Source organism: Eublepharis macularius, chromosome 6, assembly GCF_028583425.1.
Source record: "Eublepharis macularius isolate TG4126 chromosome 6, MPM_Emac_v1.0, whole genome shotgun sequence".
Taxonomy (NCBI): domain Eukaryota; kingdom Metazoa; phylum Chordata; class Lepidosauria; order Squamata; family Eublepharidae; genus Eublepharis; species Eublepharis macularius.
Window position 1 is genome coordinate 119289974 of NC_072795.1, and position 22859 is coordinate 119312832.

The 22859-nt window shown below is 44.0% G+C and overlaps 1 protein-coding gene across 1 annotated transcript in view; it reads right to left on the minus strand.

Annotated features, from left to right (window-relative positions):
• The window catches only part of CABCOCO1 (ciliary associated calcium binding coiled-coil 1), a 187415-nt gene that overhangs the window by 85406 nt on the left and 79150 nt on the right, over positions 1-22859 (minus strand). The window contains exons 2-5 of the mRNA XM_054983957.1: positions 13903-14047; positions 4799-4902; positions 3804-3973; positions 278-422 (exon numbers count right to left, since the gene is read on the minus strand). Coding sequence (XP_054839932.1) covers positions 278-422; positions 3804-3973; positions 4799-4902; positions 13903-14047 — 564 coding nt within the window. The remainder of the gene's footprint in view (positions 1-277; positions 423-3803; positions 3974-4798; positions 4903-13902; positions 14048-22859) is intronic.

Consider the following 22859-nt stretch of genomic DNA (forward strand, 5'->3'; position numbering starts at 1 on the left):
AATACAGACTGAGTCCTACCACAACAAGATTAAACTTACTAGTCTAATTCATAGCCACCCTTTTTACTTCCTCTCCAAAAATAAACCACGCAAACGCTCACTGCCTTTTTGATCTCCTCTCTGTAGCCCTTAAACATGAAGCAAGGAAAAAAGTGTATGAGCATCAGTGTGTCTTAACAAATTTTATTTGCTGGAAATGGTGGCAGAAGTCCAAACATGGCAAGCATATATAATACCACATTTATCACATCTAAGAGTTTCGACATAACATAGATACCTGATTTTCAGATAGTCAACTATAGCCTTGGCTTGGTCTACAGTGAAGAACTCAAACCCCCCACTTTTCTCTGAATGACACTGTCCAATTCCAACCATTGTTCTTCTAAGTTCTTGGATGTTCTCCAATAGTGTCATATGCTCAGCTGCAACACAAATAAAACAAAATAAAATGAAAACTGACTACTACAATTTAAGACTTAGGTTTTAGATCAAATAGGAAAGAAAGCCACATGAATTGAGCTCTTGTTATTGGTTGTTACTACCCCAAACCAGGGGTCCCCAACACGGAGCCCATGGGCACAATTGTGCCCACTGACACCTTTTATGGAGCCCGCCCAGTGTTTTTAGAAAGTGGCCGGAACCAAGTGGGGCTTTTGCAAAGCATGGTTTCTGATTTGCCATTGGAGTACTGATTGGCTGTGTAGATTTTTAAAAACACTGCTTTGGTAGAAACTGCTTCCACAGCGCAAGGATCTTCACTGTATGACTGAAGGTAAGCTGTAGCAGCCATTTTGTGGCTGGCTCCATCTTCTGCAGCAGCCATTTTGTGGCAGGCATATTGTTGCTGTGCCCACCACACTGTGCCAGAATTTCAAGCATGTTCGCAAGCTCAAAAAGGTTGGGGACCCCCGCCCCAAACATTTACAAAGAAGGGAATCATAACTTTGGGCGAACAATTCAATGAGATGATCCTGGGATTCCTTAGCAGCCTATGATAATTATTAAGCTTTGTGCACAGAATCTTTACTATATTAAGAAAGATATGCCTCTTGTTTGCACATGCCGTTATCCTGGTGGGGGGTGGAAATCACTGAAAAAAAGAAATAAGAAAAACTAGATGTGGCTTCTCATCATTGTAAAAACCCTGACTGAGACTTTTAAAGTTGTGATTGGATCCGGCAGATACCTGCGCACACGAAAGTCCAACCACAAGCAGCAGTGACTAAAAAAAACATCCTAGCAGCTTGTGCTGCATTAACAATGCAATCCTATGAAGAGTTACACCAGTCTAAGCCCATTGAAGTCAATGGGCTTAGACTGGAGTAACTCTCCATAGGATTGCACTGTAAATGTATTATATCCCTATTTGCATTTCTGCTTGCACAAGATGCTGTTGAAGTTCTTATAAGGACTATCAGGCACTGAATTATATCCAGTGCTAGAAATGAGCATTCTGGACACAAATGCTGCTGTTTTGGGTTGTTACCTTGATTTTCTAGAACAGTTACACAAATCCAGGATTCTTAGGCATTAGAAAACTCCCCTCCCTCCAAAAAACCTGTGTAGTTTTTTTCTGTTAGGATGCTTACCATCAGCACCAGAAGGAATCGTGTTTTTCTTTGATTCTCCAAATTTCCCAGGCTATGGCCCAGGGAAGGCAGCTCCCAGCCAGTATAAACCAGACACAGGGCCTGGCAGAGCTGTAGTTCTGGTTTTCTCTTTCTCTTTTACTTCCTTATTTGTAGGAGTGGAGCCATTTTTTCCTCTGCATGTAGGATAGCTGGAGGCACCTTGTCCAGGGGCCCATAGAACTAGACCCCTTGGTTCAATTTGCTTCAAACTTGAGGGAGGGGGATGTTTAGTGAACAGGCAGCACTAGCTCCTCAGCAATTTCAGTGTCATTTGGTTGAAAAAACAGGCATTCCAGCCCCACCCACCCCTGAAAATGTCTCCCCATAGGGAATAATGGAATCTGACTACTTCTGGAATCCTGGAAAAACCTGAACCTAAATCTCAAAACAGTACCAGGGGACCCGAATACATTGAACACCAGTATTTATGCCATTCCTGAAATCATTTTTTCAGGTGCATATGACTATCCAGTGCTATTGCTTACACAAACAGAATTATGCAAAGTATGTTCTGCACAAAAGTTTACATTTCCTTTTATGTATCACAAACCCAACACACTGGTTTACCAATATGACTGGCTATAATTCCAGTCAGATAGTCTTTTCCATTTGTTTCAGTGAGAAACATATTCCTGGTATTTTTTTTCCCACCCCCTTTATGATATGCACAAATAGGCGATTATTTTTGGCAGATCTTAATTAGTCAACTTCCAGCTGCACATGTTCCCTAAATTCACTTTATGCTGAAAAATTTCATCAAATGCCAAGCTGTACTGAAAGACAGGCAAACATCTAGAGCTTCCCTAGGTACCAGTAGCACTGCTGTCTCTGAAATATACAAGTGATGGAGAGTTAAGCCAACACTGGTCCATAGATTTCCTATGATAGTGAACAAGAGCATATGGTGAAAACAAATTGAAATTCCTTGTTTGAAGGAGCTGATTCAGGACAACCACCTCTGAAACAACTTCAGGCATAACTGACTGTGCAAATAAATCCATAGAAAGGCAGATTATACCTTTGATTAGAAAGGCTATCGAGTTTTCAAGTTTCAATGAGCTCGTTTTCAAAGAACTGCTTTGTATTTCAAAGAGACTTCAAAATCCAAGCAGCCACATTTTCATATTTAGCCCGCTGTGACAAAGCACTGACAATCAGAGCGCAGATTTAAAGGTCAACATCTGGCAGTTCCTAGGCCAAATCTGGCTTGAAGGGTGTCCTCCCCCCGTTGCTAGAGCCCAAACAGTGCTGTGGGCGAGCGATATCAGGGGCAACAGGACTTAATGTGCCATTTGAGGGGCCTACTGCCCCCTAACCTTCTCACAAACTGTCCATTCAGCAGAACTAGACCAGGATTATAGTAAACTATAAAGGAATTAAACCGCTTAATTTTTGTAAACAAAAGAAACTGCTCAGAAAGCTTTTAACTGCATAGATATTACTTTAAATTCAGTTTAATCCGGCTCGGGTATTCAGAAAGAAAAGTGGAGCGTATTTTGTTTAGCAAGAACAGAGGTTCTCTTTAATAGGGCTTGATTTGCCTCCAACGAAGTCCAACTGACTTTCGTAGGAGAGACTGAGGCACTCGCTTTACTCTCACCACTAAAACAGCCAAAACAGGCAAGCGCTCATGGCTGGCTGGATCACGCCTAACATTCTTGTGCAAATTAATTTCCTGCAAGAGGGAAAAAAAACTTTGCAGAAACCAGCTTCTGCGTATCAAAGAGGATTTCTGGAGTGCAGCCAGCGCCTGGATTGTGCAGCTGACCCAAACATATAATCTAAATGAATTATATTTGCAGGTCAGCTTTCAGAGGGATGTATTACAAAACTTATTTCGTTAGTAACAGGGCGTGCAGAAAGTTTTAAACAGTAGGACACCTTGCCCAAGACTATGCAGTACGTCACTGTATGCAGCAGAGAAACTTCTTGCTCCCTCTGTCTCTCTCTCCTCAGCTCACCAAGGGGTAACATAACCTCCTCTTAGGAATGTTAGGTTGTTGCCCGCATTTAGCTAAAATAAAACGTACAATTTGCTCAGGCTTCGGAGGCACAGATATTCAAAACAAATTTGAAAAGCAATTACTTCTAACAAGAATTAATTACTTCATCGAAAGAGTCAAACAGAAAGCTTGAATTCTTAAGAATGACAAAATACAGAAAAACACTTACTGCCGAGGTTCTCCAACAGCAGATTTAACAGAGTCATAAATCCTCCCACCTGCACAGTTGAGAAGTCCATCTTTTTAGCCCACCAAAATCCTGACACGTAATAATCCAACAAAACAGCTTCTTTCAAAGACGTCTTATGTTGTTTCAAATCCAGATGCAGTTCCAAATATCTGTGATCAAAAAGCTGTAATTATCCCAAACTGGAAAATAAAAGCAAGTCGGCCAACGGAAGCCTGACAAATGAATTCCCACTCTCCCCAGTTGTAAAGAGCAGGTTAAACAGTTTTTGTTAGAGAGAAATCCTGCTGACATAAGGTAATGTGCTGCTCTACTGTTCCTAGCACTGCTGCATCTCAGGCACAAGGATATTTCAATTAATTACTGTAACAGGTTTATGTTATTAACCGCTCTTTGCTTTAGGAGGGCAGGATGTATATTTACAGTTCAATCCTAAACAGGGAGTCTCTCTACACAATACTTTTGACACGTGTTCTTCACATGTCAGGAGATGCAATGTTAACTGGGAAGCATAGTTTTAAATGACAGAGCCAGCAGGGATCGCTTCGGAGGAGACAGATTCCCTTAGAACCCTCTGCTGCCTCCGGTGTCTCACCTTCCGGAGCCTTTGCCTGCCAAGGCTCGGTTAGTTCAAAGTTTTAAGCAACGAGGGCGGCAGGGTAAAAGTTCCAGGAGGGGAGACAGTCTAGCATGCCAGAGGCGGCAGAGGGCTGTGAGAGAATCCATCCCCTCTGGAGCGATCTCCACTGGCTCTGTCTTTCAAAACTACACTTCCTGGCTAACACTGTGTCTCCTGATGCTTGATGGACATATGCCCCAGCATCTCATTTAGAGAGACTCAGATTTACATCCTTCTAAGTCCGCTGAAGTCAGTGGCCTTAAAATGGTATAACTGTTTAGGTTTACATTATAAAAAATATCATTAATGAACTCTGCTTCATATTATCTATACTGAAGAAAAACTTCAAGAAACTTACTTTTGAACTCCTGCTACATCATGCTCTAACAGACTATTAATTTGGGTAAGAGAAAGGAACTTCCAAGCCATTGCCTCTTCATCTTTAATCATTTTGTCTTCCTCCTATATCAAAACGATACATTATGTTACAACTGCATTCACATGTATAACACATTTGATCTCAAGGATCTCATTCAATCTGCATATAAAAAGAAACAATGGGCTGCTTCCAACACCAACTACCTTTTTTGCTGATTAGGAACAGGAGGTATTTTGGGCAGGTAAGTGAAAAATTAATTTGTCTTAGACTTGCAAATGAAATGATTTTCAGAATGCTACCTTGCAAAGCAGAAATTCCAACTCATGCTAGATCAGCAAAGTAAATCTGACTCTTTAACTTGGTTTTTAAACCATCGTCTGAGGATTATCCTAGTCTCTAAAACAGCTCATGTGATTCCCATGATTCACAATGGGGGAGAGGGGAGAGACAGTATTGAAGAGCAGAAGAGAGGCAACCTGCCGTATGTGTGGAAGCTCTCTCCCCTCATTACTCTTCTTCAGGGCTTTTTTTCAGCAGGAACGCGGTGGAACGGAGTTCCGGAACCTCTTGAAAATGGTCACATGGCTGGTGGACCAACCCCCTGATCTCCAGACAGAGGGGAGTTGAGATTGCCCTCCACGCCGCATGGCTCCCCTCTGTCTGGAGATCAGGGGGCAGGGCCACCAGCCATGTGACCATTTTCTCCCAGGGCAACCCACTGAGTTCCACCACCTTTTTTCCAAAAAAAAAAGCCCTGCTCTTCTTCCTTCCCTTTAGCCTGGTGGGGAAAGCACCGAAATGTTTTGTCTAGGATGTCCATTTGCACACGCCAAGTCCTCTTTCTGCATGAGAACCATCAACAGTAAACAAATATAGGGAAAAACAAATATATAGAATCTACATATATTTCAACATATAAACAATATAATTCAATTGTATGCGCAAGTAATGATTTTTTAACAGTGATGTGCAAACAGCACTTTGACTTTAGTGACTTTTGATAAAGTATCCTTGCTTTACATTTCATTCAGAAAGTACGTGTTTAATGCTGTAGTCTTCCTGCATAAAGTTTTAAATTCACCAAATGCATCAGGCTAGATAAACTGGCAACACATGCAAGGAGAAAAATTATCTCTTTCCAAAAGAGGATACAATTTAGGCAAGCACATGTATTACTGGATGGCTGAACGATCTTTTATGCACCAGGTTCCACGTGAGTTATTTTATGTAACTCTCACTGTTAAAAGTGTTACCGTTAACAAGTATATCAGGTTCAAAGATGTGCTGTATGCATAACTGAAAAATGGTGTAATAGCAAACGTGCTCAGTGTTTCCAAATACACATTTATTTTTAAGAGCATTAAATGGTCCATGCTATCGCTAGGCAGCAAAAAATTCAATAGCATCTATTTTTGACCTGTTCTGTTTATTAAACAAGGAAATGCACCAAAAATAGATGGGCTGATTTACAGTCCAACTAGAAATAGAAAGAAGCCGTGTCCTATAAGACAAAGTCAATACAAGGAACAATCCCCCGCCCTTCTCCAAGTTCTTACAATCACAATTTAAAAACAACAAAACAAAAAGAAGAGCTGGATTGTAGAGCACTCTGCAGAGCTACAGAAATTATTACTGACAATTTTTTAAAAGGACATTTACTGCAACCTGAATTTACAGTTAAGTGGCACCAAACAACAAACAGCATGATTATTCATTCATATCTGATTAACAAAGCCAAGCCAAGCACCTAGTTTTTGACCCCAGTTCTGCATCCACAAGACACTAGCTGTGACGTAGCCCCACTGAAATTTACAGTTATCAACTCCAGTGCAGATTCACGTACGTTCAGATGTGCACGCTTGTGTGCGTCACAGTTATTTTTGTTCTTTTAAATCCGAGAAGATATAATGTGTGTAAGTAATTATGGGACCAGCGACTTGGAGGTTTTGGTACAATATTTCAGAATAGCACTGTCTGGATTATTCAAGCTGACATTCGAATGAACAGTATATAACTGTATGATCAATATCTGTTACGGTCAAATCAGACTTTATAGAGAGGCTGGAGTTGTTGAAATGCAGTTCAACAAAGGAATCAGCTACATGTTATCATTACTTCTGCATGCTTTGCGCATTTTTTTTCTTTTGCAAAATTAGCTTTATTGCTAGGATTGCTTATTAAAGAGAACAGCATGGGGGGGGGGAATTAATCCTTTCTTCCCTTCCCATTTTCTTACTGGAGAAAGCTACCACCAAGATGCTTTTATCTCCATATGAGGGGAAAAATATAATTTTCCCTCATCAAAGAAATAAAACTCTGGACTGAATTTTTCCATTGAGAAAATAGCAGAGAAGGAAAGAGTTAAAGCTTCCCGCTCCTCCATACCATTCTTATCCTTGAAAAAGCAATCCTGGCAGTTAATTATTAAAGTATAATTTAAAACAAACACAGAAGAAACCATAACCTTATGTAGCCTTCCAAAATCTACTAGAATATTGTGTGACAGTTATTAAAATTAGAACAGTTTAAGAATATGACACCCTTGTATTATGACTGGGGAAAAAATGTTTCACTATTCATATTCTCTGCACCATGCATAATCTTATAAACTTCTACCATGTCCCCCAGAGTTATCTTTTCTTTAAAAAAGAAAGGCCCCCCATCCCAAAGCTTCATCTTTGTATCACAAAGAAAATGCTAGATCCTCTTGACCATTTTGATTGTCCTTCCTGCACTTTTTCCCAGCTCCACAATATTATTTTCAGTTTGTGGTAACCAGAAACCTATCCGGTATTCCAGACGTGTCGACATCATACTTTTGAAGAAAGGCATAATAATACTCAGGGCTTTTTTTCTGGGAAAAGAGGTGGTGGAACTCAGTGGGTTGCCCTCGGAGACAATGGTCACATGGCCGGTGGCCCCGCCCCCTGATCTCCAGACAGAGGGGAGTTTAGATTGCCCTCCGCGCCGCTCAGCGGCGCAGAGGGCAATCTGAACTCCCCTCTGTCTGGAGATCAGGGGGCGGGGCCACCGGCCATGTGACCATTTTCAAGAGGTTCCGGAACTCCGTTCCACCGCATCCCTGCTGAAAAAAAGCCCTGATAATACTGCTCATTTTATTTTAAATGCTTTTTCTGGTTGATCCACCAACCTATCAGTTGAAGGCACTGACATTCTGGGATCTTAACCTTCCCCCCAGCCCCTTCTGATGATCCTGAAAGATTAATCCCGGTGTCAAGGGTACCACATGGACTAAAAGCCATCTGGGTGGGACAGTTGCGGTTTGGATGGAGAGGAGAATACGATTGCCCTTTCTGCCTCTCGCAAGAGTGGAGCTCTGCTCAAGGAAAAGGAAGAATGGGCAGATTTTCGCTCCCACTGCAAATATCCAACCTGCACAGCAGCTAGTCCGCACAGATCCCTTCAAGGAATAAATTTTCCAAGTGCTCAGGGGAGGAGAAGACGAGAAGGTTCCCACAATTCTTGCGCCTACAGATGACAGGATTTCCTCCTAACAGCATGTTAAAAAGACCTTTTTCAGTGGTGTTCCCTATATTGTAGAAGACATTCTTTTGATCTTGGGGTAGTTCCTCAAGGCTGAACTAGGAGGTCATATGTAACTGGACCGTGTTGCTTGGGGATGGTATAGAAGAGGGGTCCCCAACATGGTGCCTGTGGCTGCCATGGTGCCCACCAGAAAGCAGGTGGGACCACTTCTGATTGGCCATTGGAGATCTGACTGTGCAAATTAAAATAACACCGCTTTAGCAGCAGCAGCTACCACAGCATTGGTTTTATTCTCTATCCCATTCCTCTTTCCCAGTGTATTTTTTTTTAATTACCCCTCTTTTCCCCTGTACTTAGACTTCCTCTGAGTGTATGGTTGGGTCTGCATCCTGCAGCAGCCATTTTGTGGTTGTGCTACCACCCTGTGTCAGAATTCCAAAAGGGCCCACAGGCTCAAAAAGTTTGGGGACCCCTGATACAGAACAATGACTGATTATATGGGTTAATGTCATAGTTTTTAAAACAATTGAAAGTCATCTTTTAAATACTGCTCAAATTCTCTTTCTGATGGACTTACTGTCAATGTATATTTGTTTTGCTAGAGTTGTGCTCCTCTTTAATTTTCCTCATTGGACACAACAACTTCCATTTTTTAAAATAGAGAATTCTTCTTGTATTTAATGTGCTTTATTCTGCCCAGTTAACCACATTGATGGTACTTAACATCAAAAAGATCCCAGAACACAAAGGAATACAGAAGAGACAGAGTATGGAACTAGATCACAAATCCATCTAGGGCCCCCTTTGCAAGGGAAGGTAGAAGCTGGACAAAATATTTTTTAAAGGAAGTATTTAGAAGTTTGTCCGTAGGTATGTTTGTAAGTATCACAAAAGGTAGTGCAGCAGCGCAAGACAGGAATAAATCACAGCAATAATCAGAGTCGGACCTGAGGAATAGGTTGCAGCCACCTCAACTTTTCCTAGTATTTTCAAAGCATATATGGGAGGGTGGGGGACAGCAAGTATGGCTATCTCATTGCTTTTCCACTTGGAAGAGATTTTCTGCACACACCTCTTGAGAAAGATTCCTATGCTTAATGGAAAAACCAGCAGTGGGAGCCCCATCGCTGGACCAATGTTTATTGGTAAAGATTTTGCCAAAGTTTTCATATGCATAGTTCACTTTTAAGAACACAGAATCCTTCTTTGCTTTAAATGAAAACTGCCCTTTTCTAAATCACTGTTTCAAAAACTGATGAAAACCAGACTAACAGTAATATTTCTCATTTTTGACATAGCACGATAAAAGAAAATGCAAGTACTACTCTTAACAACATCTAAAATAAATCACACTAGATGCTTATGTAATCTTAAACAATGTTCTTTATCAAGATGATGACTACTAACTCCTTGTATTTGTTACTTGTTGCAGCGCTTTTTTTAGGAACAAATTTGATCTCAATCCCCTTCTTTTGAATAATATCTGAGCTTCAAATTTATTTTTTATTTTTTTTTATTTTTATTCACCTATAGCCCACCTTTTAAGGTGGATCACAAAATACAGAAAACAATTCAATCAAACAGCACAAGATATATAAAATCAATGTGCTGGTCTGAGAGTTTCCCAAGATTACAGGAGTTTTTAAAATACATACTTGTATAACTTCCGTCTTTCATTTCCTGTTTTCTTTTCACCAACTCCATTTTCTCACTTTGTTCAGTGAAGCGACCAACATATTTCTGGTTTTGATAGCACCGTAATTCTCAAAGTGAGCTCTCAGGAACTGTGGGGTTCCTCAGAAGCTTGTCATGTGTTCCTCAGTGAGAAGATAAATACTGGCAGACAAGATTCGTTAAAAGACTGCTTGTACATCATTACCCACCTTCCCTGCAATGTGCAGCTGTGGAAATATGGGACGTTTGAGGAACACACACACAGTTTTCATGGGGCAACAACAAAGCCCAAGAAACATGGCCAGTGCCCCATATGAAATGAGCATATTCCACAATTTTCTGCAATGTCCAAACCAATGGTTTCCTGAAATCCAGAAGTTTGAAAACAACTGTATTAGGCAGGCACACCTAGACCTGGAAGAGAAATCTCTGCTCTTGCATGTTTCTCATCATTCCTTGAGTCTGTTTATTTGAAAATGACAATCCTAAGTGAACGGTATTCTCCCTACATAGCAATTTGATCAACAGCAAAAATCTAGCAAGTAATCTGTTGTTTTTCTATAAGGTCAAGTCACACAGGCACTTCCAAGAGTTTAAGTGATCACTTAGAGCCAAGCTACAAGTGACGCCTGACACAGGTTGGACACTTGTCAGCTTCCCTCAAGTTTTGATGGGAAATGTAGGCGTCCTGGTCTTGCAGCTTGGCTCTCCGACTGCTGTCCAACGGACTTTTCAACTGTCACTTGTCCAACATTCCACCGAGCTGCCTACATTTCCCATCAAAACTTGAGGGAAGCTGACAAGGGTCCAACCTGTGTCAGGCATCACTTGTAGCTTGGCTCTAAGTAATTATCCTCCACCCCACCTCAGTCAACATGCATTGCTATTGTTCAGAAGGTCTGCTTTTCTTACTTTAAATATCGCTTCATCCCATCCAGCTAGCGAGGAATAAGATACTCCTCTACTTGCTTATCCTGGATGCCAGCCCACACTGCCCTGCAACTAGAATCAGATGCAACCCATCCCGGCAATTTCTCTTCAGCCTACTCCACCACCACGTCTTTCACTTTCCCTTCTAACACTGCTTTTTACCGTTTGCCCTGTCTCTGCCCTTCTGACTCACAAATTCAGGAAAAGCCCTCTCAATTTCACTCGTGCTGGCACTGGTTATTTTACTTATTAAGAAATTTTACATATTTAGCCATTTTTTCCTCTCCAGGGAACATGTCTGAAGCAGGTTACAAAACATAATAATAAAATATTAAAAATTATTTATTGAAATCCAATATTACAGACTCCACTGCCGCATGAAAACATAGACTGCTGAGCAGTTTTAAAAAAACAGTTTCAGAATAAAAGCATACTGAAACGGTGATTTTAAAAACCTTAATTACAAGCCTGGGTGAGCAGAAACATTTGAGCTGGTGCCTAAAAAAGAGCAGTGTAGGTACCAGGTAAGCCTCAAGGGGAAAGGAATTCCATAAGCAAGGAGCCACTGCTGAAAAGTCCTGTATCTGGTGGCCGCTTGCCTCACGTCTGAAGGGAGAAGGCACTGAGAGCAGGGCCTATGAGAGCCACAATTTCCTCATATCTATCTTTTTTGGAAGAAAAAACTGTAAATATCATCATTAATTTTTGCTCTTTAAAACAGCACGTATATAGCTCCAATCTCCTATACATAGTAAGTAACACACACACATATGTAAGACACAGAAGTTTACACATCTTTTGCATGCCTTGTTAGAATCATGGGTGACCCTCAAACAAAAGAGGGAAAGAAGCCAGCATCTGTGAAACTGACAAGGTTTTTTATTTGACCCAGAGGGGTCATGAAGGGGCTGCTGATGGCCACAGGAAAAAGTGGAAGAACGGCAGTGAAATTCTAAGTGAAACCAATGGGGCTAGACTGGAGTAACTCTGCTTAGGATTTCACTGATAGTCAGAGAGCCATGCTGTCCCTACTAAAAGTAACCAAAGAAACTTCCACATAGCAAGAAAGGGCAAATATATTTTTAAGCCATGTCTAAATTTGTAAAAACCTTATATAAAAACTAGAGGGCTGAAAATGCACTTCAGATAGAATGCATTTGCTCCAGGTGATTAAAAAAAGCAAGAAGATTGAAGTGCGATCGTAAGTTGCTCCTACATGGCATCGATTTAAAAAACCAGATACCAGCCAACGTAAAGCCACATTAATCCACGTACAAAACACTGCAGGAAGGCTGGGGGTGGAGGCGGTTGTGATGTTCGGATCATGCATCTGATGAAGAGAACTTGATTCTCGAAAGCTTATGCTACAATAAAATTGGTTAGTCTTAAAGGTGCTACTGGACTCTTTTTGATTTTGCTACTACAGACTAACACGGCTAACTCCTCTGGATCCGAAATCAGTGAACAGAATAAATTGAAGAATAAAAGTCTTGACAGTAAGCTATAATTACTCAAAGAAGATATAGAATATTGTCCTTAGTAGCAAAAAAGATGTAATAATCAATATGTTTTAATGGTTACTCTGTCATAATTTTTTTTTAAACTGCAAATGTGCTCATGGCCTGATTAAAATTTATTATTTGAATCAAGGATTTTTCCTTATTTAAAAGACCAACAGCTTAATCCTACGCTTACCCAGAAATCAGTTTAAACGAGTTGGATGATGCTTATCCCCAACTAAGTGTACACAGCAGCTAAATTGTCTTGATTTTTAAAAAGTATTATGTAGTTCATTTAAATATAAGGCACATAAAATCATCAGATGTTGTACAAAAATGAAAAAAGGCACTCGTTTCAGTCTACAGTGAAAGACAGGACCCATTAGGGAAGGAAGGAAAAGGGAGGAGTGGAATTGCTGCCTGCTATGTAGCTATTAAAGGCACAGAAATCCTGTTGGGGAAGCAACCCAGCACCTCAATTTCACCTCTTTGTACAGTCTCACTTTTTTACATCTTCTGTCCTTAACAGCCTCACAACAGAATCCACTGGTAAAAAAATTCCCAGCATGGAAGCACCATGAGAGAGAACCTTCCCCTGTTTCTGTGATGTTATCAGAGCAAGTATGTGACTGCATACCTGATGGGGAAAAGTTTCATCAAGTGAATTTCTCTCTTCTCTTTTGAAGCCTCTACAAATAAAAAGGAGCAACCCTACACTACTGTGATCTGTGTTAATTAACCGAGAATAGACACTCTTTCTTGCTTTCACACATGCTGGATAATGCACTTTCAACGCACATTACAAGCGATTTTCGGTGAAACAGAAAACCTTTAAGACCTTTAAGACTAACCAACTTTATTGTAGCATAAGCTTTCGAGAACCACAGCTCTCTTCATCAGATGCATGCATAAACTTTCAAGAACCACAGCTCTCTTCGTCAGATGCAAGCATAAGCTTTTGAGAAGCACAGCTCTCTGCGTCAGATGCATGCATAACCTTTCGAGAACCACAGCTCTCTTCATCTCATGCATAAGCTTTCGCAAACCACAGCTCTCTTTGTCAGATGCATACATCTGACGAAGAGAGCTATGGTTCTCGAAAGCTTATGCTACAATAAAGTTGGTTAGTCTTAAAGGTGCTACCGGACGTTTACTATATAGAAGTAGATAACAGACAAGAAACAGGGAATGAAGCGCTCTAAACGCTCCATATAAATGTTGTATTATTATGGTTATGCGTTTTCGTGATAACAGAGCGAGGAGGACCCAAGTCTAAGCCCGGCCTACCCACCCACCTCCAAGGAAAGAAAGAGCAGATGTGAGGGAACGGCCTTGCTAGGATCCAAGAAAGAGGCGCAAGAGGCACTGAAGTGAGCCAAGGGGGGAGTCGGTGCTCCAGCTGCTCCCCAGCAAGCAAGCGTGAGTTAGGGGCGAGGCCTTGCCCAGGAAAACGAGGCGAAACGGGCCTTTTACCTGTGCCACCACGACCTCCTTGTCTTTCTCCTTGTCCTTCTCTTTCCACTTGGTCGCCATGCTGACTCGCCGGAGCGTCTCGGCGTTGCCCCGGGAAACAGCCGGGGCGGGACTAGGCCTCGCTCTGGCCGCCCTCGGGAGGAAACTGCGAGGCCGCGAACCTGCGGGATTGCCTTAATTACAAGCGTGGGGAGACGTCCCTTGATGGAGGTCGACGTCGCCAGGAGCAGCCGCTCCTTCGTTAGGACGCTGCCCCTGCCAAGGTGGATGGAATGGCCGTTCCTGCGTTACGGGTCGTTCCTCCGCTGCTCCAGAGGACTGTGCCGCCTGACTTGCGCCGGGAGCGCCCGAGCTAAGACGTTGCCCTGTCCCTCGCAGATTTAGACATCCCCAAAGCTTCTGAAAGAAGGAACTCCGCCTGAGCTTTCGGCCATCCCACAGATCTAGCGAGGCATCTTCCAGCTGTGCCTAAGTTTGAAAGCACCATTTCTGAACAGTAGCGCCTTTAAGACTAACCAACTTCACTGAAGCGTAAGCTTTCGAGAATCACAGTTCTCTTCGTCAGATGCATGGAGGGTCATGCATCTGACGAAGAGAACTGTGATTCTTGAAAGTTTATGCTACAGTGAAGTTGGTTAGTCTTAAAGGCGCTACTGGACTATTTTCTGTTTTGCTACTGCAGACCAACATGGTTAACACCACGAAGCTGAAGTTGGTTCCCAGTTCCCAGTTCCTTATTCGCAGTTCCTTATTTCTTATTCGCAAAGCGGCAAAGCCAAAGAAAAATATTGTGGGAAACTGAAAAGCTACAACTCCAAAATGAAGTTTGCAGGGGCGCATATTATACACCTCCATATTAATAAGACTCAGCACTCTAAGGGGACCTATACTGGGTCGTCCTACAAAACCCAGATCTTGAGTAAACAGCTTCAAAATAGGATGTCCCCAGAACAATTCAATAAGAAGGAAGGGGCGGCAGCTGCAGCAGAAAAAAACTTTTGATCACCCCAAATCACACAGATCTGAACTCCAGAGACTATCCCCTACAAGAGGACATGTGCTGGTGCTGATCCAGTCTCTGGTTCTGGACCTAAGTCCTCGAATGTGGCCTCTCTCCAACCACCCTGTATTAGACATGGCTTTGAATAAGGAAGTGGTGAAAATATGAGCCCTCTGAAACCCAAAACAATCTTTGGATCACCCCAAATCACACACTCCCGAACTCCAGAGACTGTCCCCTACAAGAGGACATGTGCTGGTGCTGATCCAGTCTCTGGTTCTGGACGTAAGGCCTTGAATGTGGCCTCCCTCCAAGCACCCTGTATTAGACATGGCTTTGAATAAGGAAGTGGTGAAAATATAAGCCCTCTAAAACCAAAAACAATCTTTGGATCACCCCAAATCACACACCCCTGAACTCCAGAGACTGTCCCCTACAAGGGGACATATGCTGGTGCTGATCCAGTCTCTGGTTCTGGACCTAAGTCCTCGAACGTGGCCTCTCTCCAACCACCCTGTATTAGACATGGCTTTGAATAAGGAAATGGTGAAAATATGAGCCCTCTGAAACCCAAAACAATCTTTGGATCACCCCAAATCACACACTCCCGAACTCCAGAGACTGTCCCCTACAAGAGGACATGTGCTGGTGCTGATCCAGTCTCTCGTTCTGGACCTAAGGCCTCGAATGTGGCCTCCCTCCAAGCACCCTGTATTAGACAAGGCTTTGAATAAGGAAGTGGTGAAAATATAAGCCCTCTGAAACCCAAAACAATCTTTGGATCACCCCAAATCACACACCCCTGAACTCCAGAGACTGTCCCCTACAAGGGGACATGTGCTGGTGCTGATCCAGTCTCTGGTTCTGGACCTAAGGCCTCGAATGTGGCCTCCCTCCAAGCACCCTGTATTAGACATGGCTTTGAATAAGGAAGTGGTGAAAATATAAGCCCTCTGAAACCCAAAAAAATCTTTGGATCACTCCAAATCATGCACCCCTGAACTGCAGAGACTGTCCCCTACAAGAGGACATGTGCTGGTGCTGATCCAGTCTCTGGTTCTGGACCTAAGTCCTCGAATGTGGCCTCCCTCCAAGCACCCTGTATTAGACATGGCTTTGAATAAGGAAGTGGTGAAAATATAAGCCTTCTGAAACCCAAAACAATCTTTGGATCACCCCAAATCACACACCCCTGAACTCGAGACTGTCGCCTACAAGAGGACATGTGCTAGTGCTGATCCAGTAATTGGTTCTGGACCTAAGTCCTCGAATGTGGCCCCCCTCCAAGCACCCTGTATTAGATATGGCTTTGAATAAGGAAGTGGTGGTAATATAAGCTCTCTGAAACCCAAAAAAATCTTTGGATAACCCCAAATCACACACCCCTGAACTCCAGAGATTGTCCCCTACAAGAGGACATGTGCTGGTGCTGATCCAGTCTCTGGTTCTGGACCTAAGCCCTACTATGTGGCCTCCCTTGAAGCACCCTGTATTAGACATGGCTTTGAATAAGGAAGTGGTGAAAATATAAGCACTCTGAAACCCAAAACAATCTTTGGATCACCCCAAATCATACACCCCTGAACTCCAGAGACTGTCCCCTACAAGAGGACATGTGCTGGTGCTGATCCAGTCTCTGGTTCTGGACCTAAGGCCTCAAATGTGGCTTCTTTCCAAGCACCCTGTATTAGACATGGCTTTGAATAAGGAAGGGGTGAAAATATAAGCCCTCTGAAACCCAAAACAATCTTTGGATCACCCCAAATCACACACCCCTGAACTGCAGAGACTGTCCCCTACAAGAGGACGTGCTGGTGCTGATCCAGTCTCTGGTTCTGGACCTAAGTCCTCGAATGTGGCCTCCCTCCAAGCACCCAGTATTAGGCATGGCTTTGAATAAGGAACTGGTGAAAATATAAGCCTTCTGAAACCCAAAACAATCTTTGGATCACCCAAAATCAAACACCCCTGAACGCGAGACTGTCCCCTACAAGAGGACATGTGCTGGTGCTGATCCAGTCTCTGGTTCTGGACCTAAGGCCGCGAATGTAGCCTCTCTACAAGCACCCAGTATTAGACATGGCTTTGAATAAGGAAACGGTGAAAATATAAGCCCTCTGAAACGCAAAACAATCTTTGGATCACCCCAAATCACACACCCCTGAACTGCAGAGACTGTCCCCTACAAGAGGACATGTGCTGGTGCTGATCCAGTCTCTGGTTCTGGACCTAAGGCCGCGAATGTGGCCTCTCTCCAAGCACCCAGTATTAGACATGGCTTTGAATAAGCAAGTGGTGAAAATATAAGCCCTCTGAAACCCAAAACAATCTTTGGATCACCCCAAACCACACACTCCTGAACTCCAGAGACTGTCCCCTACAAGAGGACATGTGCTGGTGCTGATCCAGTCTCTGGTTTTGGACCTAAGTCCTCGAATGTGGCCCCCCTCCAAGCACCCTGTATTAGATATGGCTTTGAATAAGGAAGTGGTGGTAATATAAGCTCTCTGAAGCCCAAAACAATCTTTGGATCACCCCAAATCATACACCCCTGAACTCCAGAGACTGTCCCGTACAAGAGGACATGTGCTGGTGCTGATCCAGTCTCTGGTTCTGGACCTAAGGCCTCAAATGTGGCCTCTTTCCAAGCACCCTGTATTAGACATGGCTTTGAATAATGAAGGGGTGAAAATATAAGCCCTCTGAAACCCAAAAAAATCTTTGGATCACTCCAAATCACGCACCCCTGAACTGCAGAGACTGTCCCCTACAAGAGGACATGTGCTGGTGCTGATCCAGTCTCTGGTTCTGGACCTAAGTCCTCGAATGTGGCCTCTCTCCAAGCACCCAGTATTAGACATAGCTTTGAATAAGGAAGTGGTGAAAATAGAAGCCCTCTGAAACCCAAAACAATCTTTGGATCACCCCAGATCACACACCCCTGAACTCCAGAGACTGCCCCCTACAAGAGGACATGTGCTGGTGCTGATCCAGTCTCTGGTTCTGGACCTAAGTCCTCGAATGTGGCCTCCCTCCAAGCACCCAATATTAGACATGGCTTTGAATAAGCAAGTGGTGAAAATATAAGTCCTCTGAAACCCAAAACAATCTTTGGATCACCCCAAATCACACACCGCTAAACTCCAGAGACTGTCCCCTACAAGAGGACATGTGCTGGTGCTGATCCAGTCTCTCGTTCTGGACCTAAGGCCGCGAATGTGGCCTCTCTCCAAGCACCCAGTATTAGACATGGCTTTGAATAAGCAAGTGGTGAAAATATAAGCCCTCTGAAACCCAAAACAATCTTTGGATCACCCCAAACCACACACCCCTGAACTCCAGAGACTGTCCCCTACAAGAGGACATGTGCTGGTGCTGATCCAGTCTCTGGTTCTGGACCTAAGTCCTCGAATGTGGCCCCCCTCCAAGCACCCTGTATTAGATATGGCTTTGAATAAGGAAGTGGTGGTAATATAAGCTCTCTGAAACCCAAAACAATCTTTGGATCACCCCAAACCACACACCCCTGAACTCCAGAGACTGTCCCCTACAAGAGGACATGTGCTGGTGCTGATCCAGTCTCTGGTTCTGGACCTAAGTCCTCGAATGTGGCCCCCCTCCAAGCACCCTGTATTAGATATGGCTTTGAATAAGGAAGTGGTGGTAATATAAGCTCTCTGAAACCCAAAAAAATCTTTGGATAACCCCAAATCACACACCCCTGAACTCCAGAGATTGTCCCCTACAAGAGGACATGTGCTGGTGCTGATCCAGTCTGTGGTTCTGCACCTAAGCCCTACTATGTGGCCTCCCTTGAAGCACCCTGTATTAGACATGGCTTTGAATAAGGAAGTGGTGAAAATATAAGCACTCTGAAACCCAAAACAATCTTTGGATCACCCCAAATCATACACCCCTGAACTCCAGAGACTGTCCCCTACAAGAGGACATGTGCTGGTGCTGATCCAGTCTCTGGTTCTGGACCTAAGGCCTCAAATGTGGCTTCTTTCCAAGCACCCTGTATTAGACATGGCTTTGAATACGGAAGCGGTGAAAATATAAGCCCTCTGAAACCCAAAAAAATCTTTGGATCACTCCAAATCACGCACCCCTGAACTGCAGAGACTGTCCCCTACAAGAGGACATGTGCTGGTGCTGATCCAGTCTCTGGTTCTGGACCTAAGTCCTCGAATGTGGCCTCCCTCCAAGCACCCAGTATTAGACATGGCTTTGAATAAGGAACTGGTGAAAATATAAGCCTTCTGAAACCCAAAACAATCTTTGGATCACCCCAAATCAAACACCCCTGAACTCGAGACTGTCCCCTACAAGAGGACATGTGCTGGTGCTGATCCAGTCTCTGGTTCTGGACCTAAGGCCGCGAATGTGGCCTCTCTACAAGCACCCAGTATTAGACATGGCTTTGAATAAGGAAACGGTGAAAATATAAGCCCTCTGAAACCCAAAACAATCTTTGGATCACCCCAAATCACACACCCCTGAACTGCAGAGATTGTCCCCTACAAGAGGACATGTGCTGGTGCTGATCCAGTCTCTGGTTCTGGACCTAAGGCCGCGAATGTGGCCTCTCTCCAAGCACCCAGTATTACACATGGCTTTGAATAAGCAAGTGGTGAAAATATAAGCCCTCTGAAACCCAAAACAATCTTTGGATCACCCCAAACCACACACCCCTGAACTCCAGAGACTGTCCGCTACAAGAGGACATGTGCTGGTGCTGATCCAGTCTCTGGTTCTGGACCTAAGGCCTTAAATGTGGCCTCTTTCCAAGCACCCTGTATTAGACATGGCTTTGAATAAAGAAGTGGTGGTAATATAAGCTCTCTGAAACCCAAAACAATCTTTGGATCACCCCAAATCATACACCCCTGAACTCCAGAGACTGTCCCCTACAAGAGGACATGTGCTGGTGCTGATCCAGTCTCTGGTTCTGGACCTAAGGCCTCAAATGTGGCCTCTTTCCAAGCGCCCTGTATTAGACATGGCTTTGAATAAGGAAGGGGTGAAAATATAAGCCCTCTGAAACCCAAAAAAATCTTTGGATCACTCCAAATCACGCACCCCTGAACTGCAGAGACTGTCCCCTACAAGAGGACATGTGCTGGTGCTGATCCAGTCTCTAGTTCTGGACCTAAGGCCGCGAATGTGGCCTCTCTCCAAGCACCCAGTATTAGACATGGCTTTGAATAAGCAAGTGGTGAAAATATAAGCCCTCTGAAACCCAAAACAAACTTTGGATCACCCCAAACCACACACCCCTGAACTCCAGAGACTGTCCCCTACAAGAGGACATGTGCTGGTGCTGATCCAGTCTCTGGTTCTGGACCTAAGTCCTCGAATGTGGCCCCCCTCCAAGCACCCTGTATTAGATATGGCTTTGAATAAGGAAGTGGTGGTAATATACGCTCTCTGAAACCCAAAACAATCTTTGGATCACCCCAAATCACACACCCGTGAGCTGCAGAGACTGTCTCCTACAAGAGGACATGTGCTGGTGCTGATCCAGTCTCTGGTTCTGGACCTAAGGCCTCAAATGTGGCCTCTTTCCAAGCACCCTATATTAGCCATGGCTTTGAATATGGAAGTGGGGAAAATATAAGCCCTCTGAAACCCAAAACAATCTTTGGATCACCCCAAACCACACACCCCTGAACTCCAGAGACTGTCCCCTACAAGAGGACATGTGCTGGTGCTGATCCAGTCTCTGGTTCTGGACCTAAGTCCTCGAATGTGGCCCCCCTCCAAGCACCCTGTATTAGATATGGCTTTGAATAAGGAAGTGGTGGTAATATAAGCTCTCTGAAACCCAAAACAATCTTTGGATCACCCCAAATCACACACCCCTGAACTGCAGAGACTGTCCCCTACAAGAGGACATGTGCTGGTGCTGATCCAGTCTCTGGTTCTGGACCTAAGTCCTCGAATGTGGCCTCCCTCCAAGCACCCAGTATTAGGCATGGCTTTGAATAAGGAACTGGTGAAAATATAAGCCTTCTGAAACCCAAAACAATCTTTGGATCACCCCAAATCAAACACCCCTGAACGCGAGACTGTCCCCTACAAGAGGACATGTGCTGGTGCTGATCCAGTCTCTGGTTCTGGACCTAAGGCCGCGAATGTAGCCTCTCTACAAGCACCCAGTATTAGACATGGCTTTGAATAAGGAAACGGTGAAAATATAAGCCCTCTGAAACGCAAAACAATCTTTGGATCACCCCAAATCACACACCCCTGAACTGCAGAGACTGTCCCCTACAATAGGACATGTGCTGGTGCTTATCCAGTCTCTGGTTCTGGACCTAAGGCCGCGAATGTGGCCTCTCTCCAAGCACCCAGTATTAGACATGGCTTTGAATAAGCAAGTGGTGAAAATATAAGCCCTCTGAAACCCAAAACAATCTTTGGATCACCCCAAACCACACACTCCTGAACTCCAGAGACTGTCCCCTACAAGAGGACATGTGCTGGTGCTGATCCAGTCTCTGGTTCTGGACCTAAGTCCTCGAATGTGGCCCCCCTCCAAGCACCCTGTATTAGATATGGCTTTGAATAAGGAAGTGGTGGTAATATAAGCTCTCTGAAGCCCAAAACAATCTTTGGATCACCCCAAATCATACACCCCTGAACTCCAGAGACTGTCCCGTACAAGAGGACATGTGCTGGTGCTGATCCAGTCTCTGGTTCTGGACCTAAGGCCTCAAATGTGGCCTCTTTCCAAGCACCCTGTGTTAGACATGGCTTTGAATAATGAAGGGGTGAAAATATAAGCCCTCTGAAACCCAAAAAAATCTTTGGATCACTCCAAATCACGCACCCCTGAACTGCAGAGACTGTCCCCTACAAGAGGACATGTGCTGGTGCTGATCCAGTCTCTGGTTCTGGACCTAAGTCCTCGAATGTGGCCTCTCTCCAAGCACCCAGTATTAGACATAGCTTTGAATAAGGAAGTGGTGAAAATAGAAGCCCTCTGAAACCCAAAACAATCTTTGGATCACCCCAGATCACACACCCCTGAACTCCAGAGACTGCCCCCTACAAGAGGACATGTGCTGGTGCTGATCCAGTCTCTGGTTCTGGACCTAAGTCATCGAATGTGGCCTCCCTCCAAGCACCCAATATTAGACATGGCTTTGAATAAGCAAGTGGTGAAAATATAAGCCCTCTGAAACCCAAAACAATCTTTGGATCACCCCAAATCACACACCGCTAAACTCCAGAGACTGTCCCCTACAAGAGGACATGTGCTGGTGCTGATCCAGTCTCTCGTTCTGGACCTAAGGCCGCGAATGTGGCCTCTCTCCAAGCACCCAATATTAGACATGGCTTTGAATAAGCAAGTGGTGAAAATATAAGCCCTCTGAAACCCAAAACAATCTTTGGATCACCCCAAACCACACACCCCTGAACTCCAGAGACTGTCCCCTACAAGAGGACATGTGCTGGTGCTGATCCAGTCTCTGGTTCTGGACCTAAGTCCTCGAATGTGGCCCCCCTCCAAGCACCCTGTATTAGATATGGCTTTGAATAAGGAAGTGGTGGTAATATAAGCTCTCTGAAACCCAAAACAATCTTTGGATCACCCCAAACCACACACCCCTGAACTCCAGAGACTGTCCCCTACAAGAGGACATGTGCTGGTGCTGATCCAGTCTCTGGTTCTGGACCTAAGTCCTCGAATGTGGCCCCCCTCCAAGCACCCTGTATTAGATATGGCTTTGAATAAGGAAGTGGTGGTAATATAAGCTCTCTGAAACCCAAAAAAATCTTTGGATAACCCCAAATCACACACCCCTGAACTCCAGAGATTGTCCCCTACAAGAGGACATGTGCTGGTGCTGATCCAGTCTGTGGTTCTGCACCTAAGCCCTACTATGTGGCCTCCCTTGAAGCACCCTGTATTAGACATGGCTTTGAATAAGGAAGTGGTGAAAATATA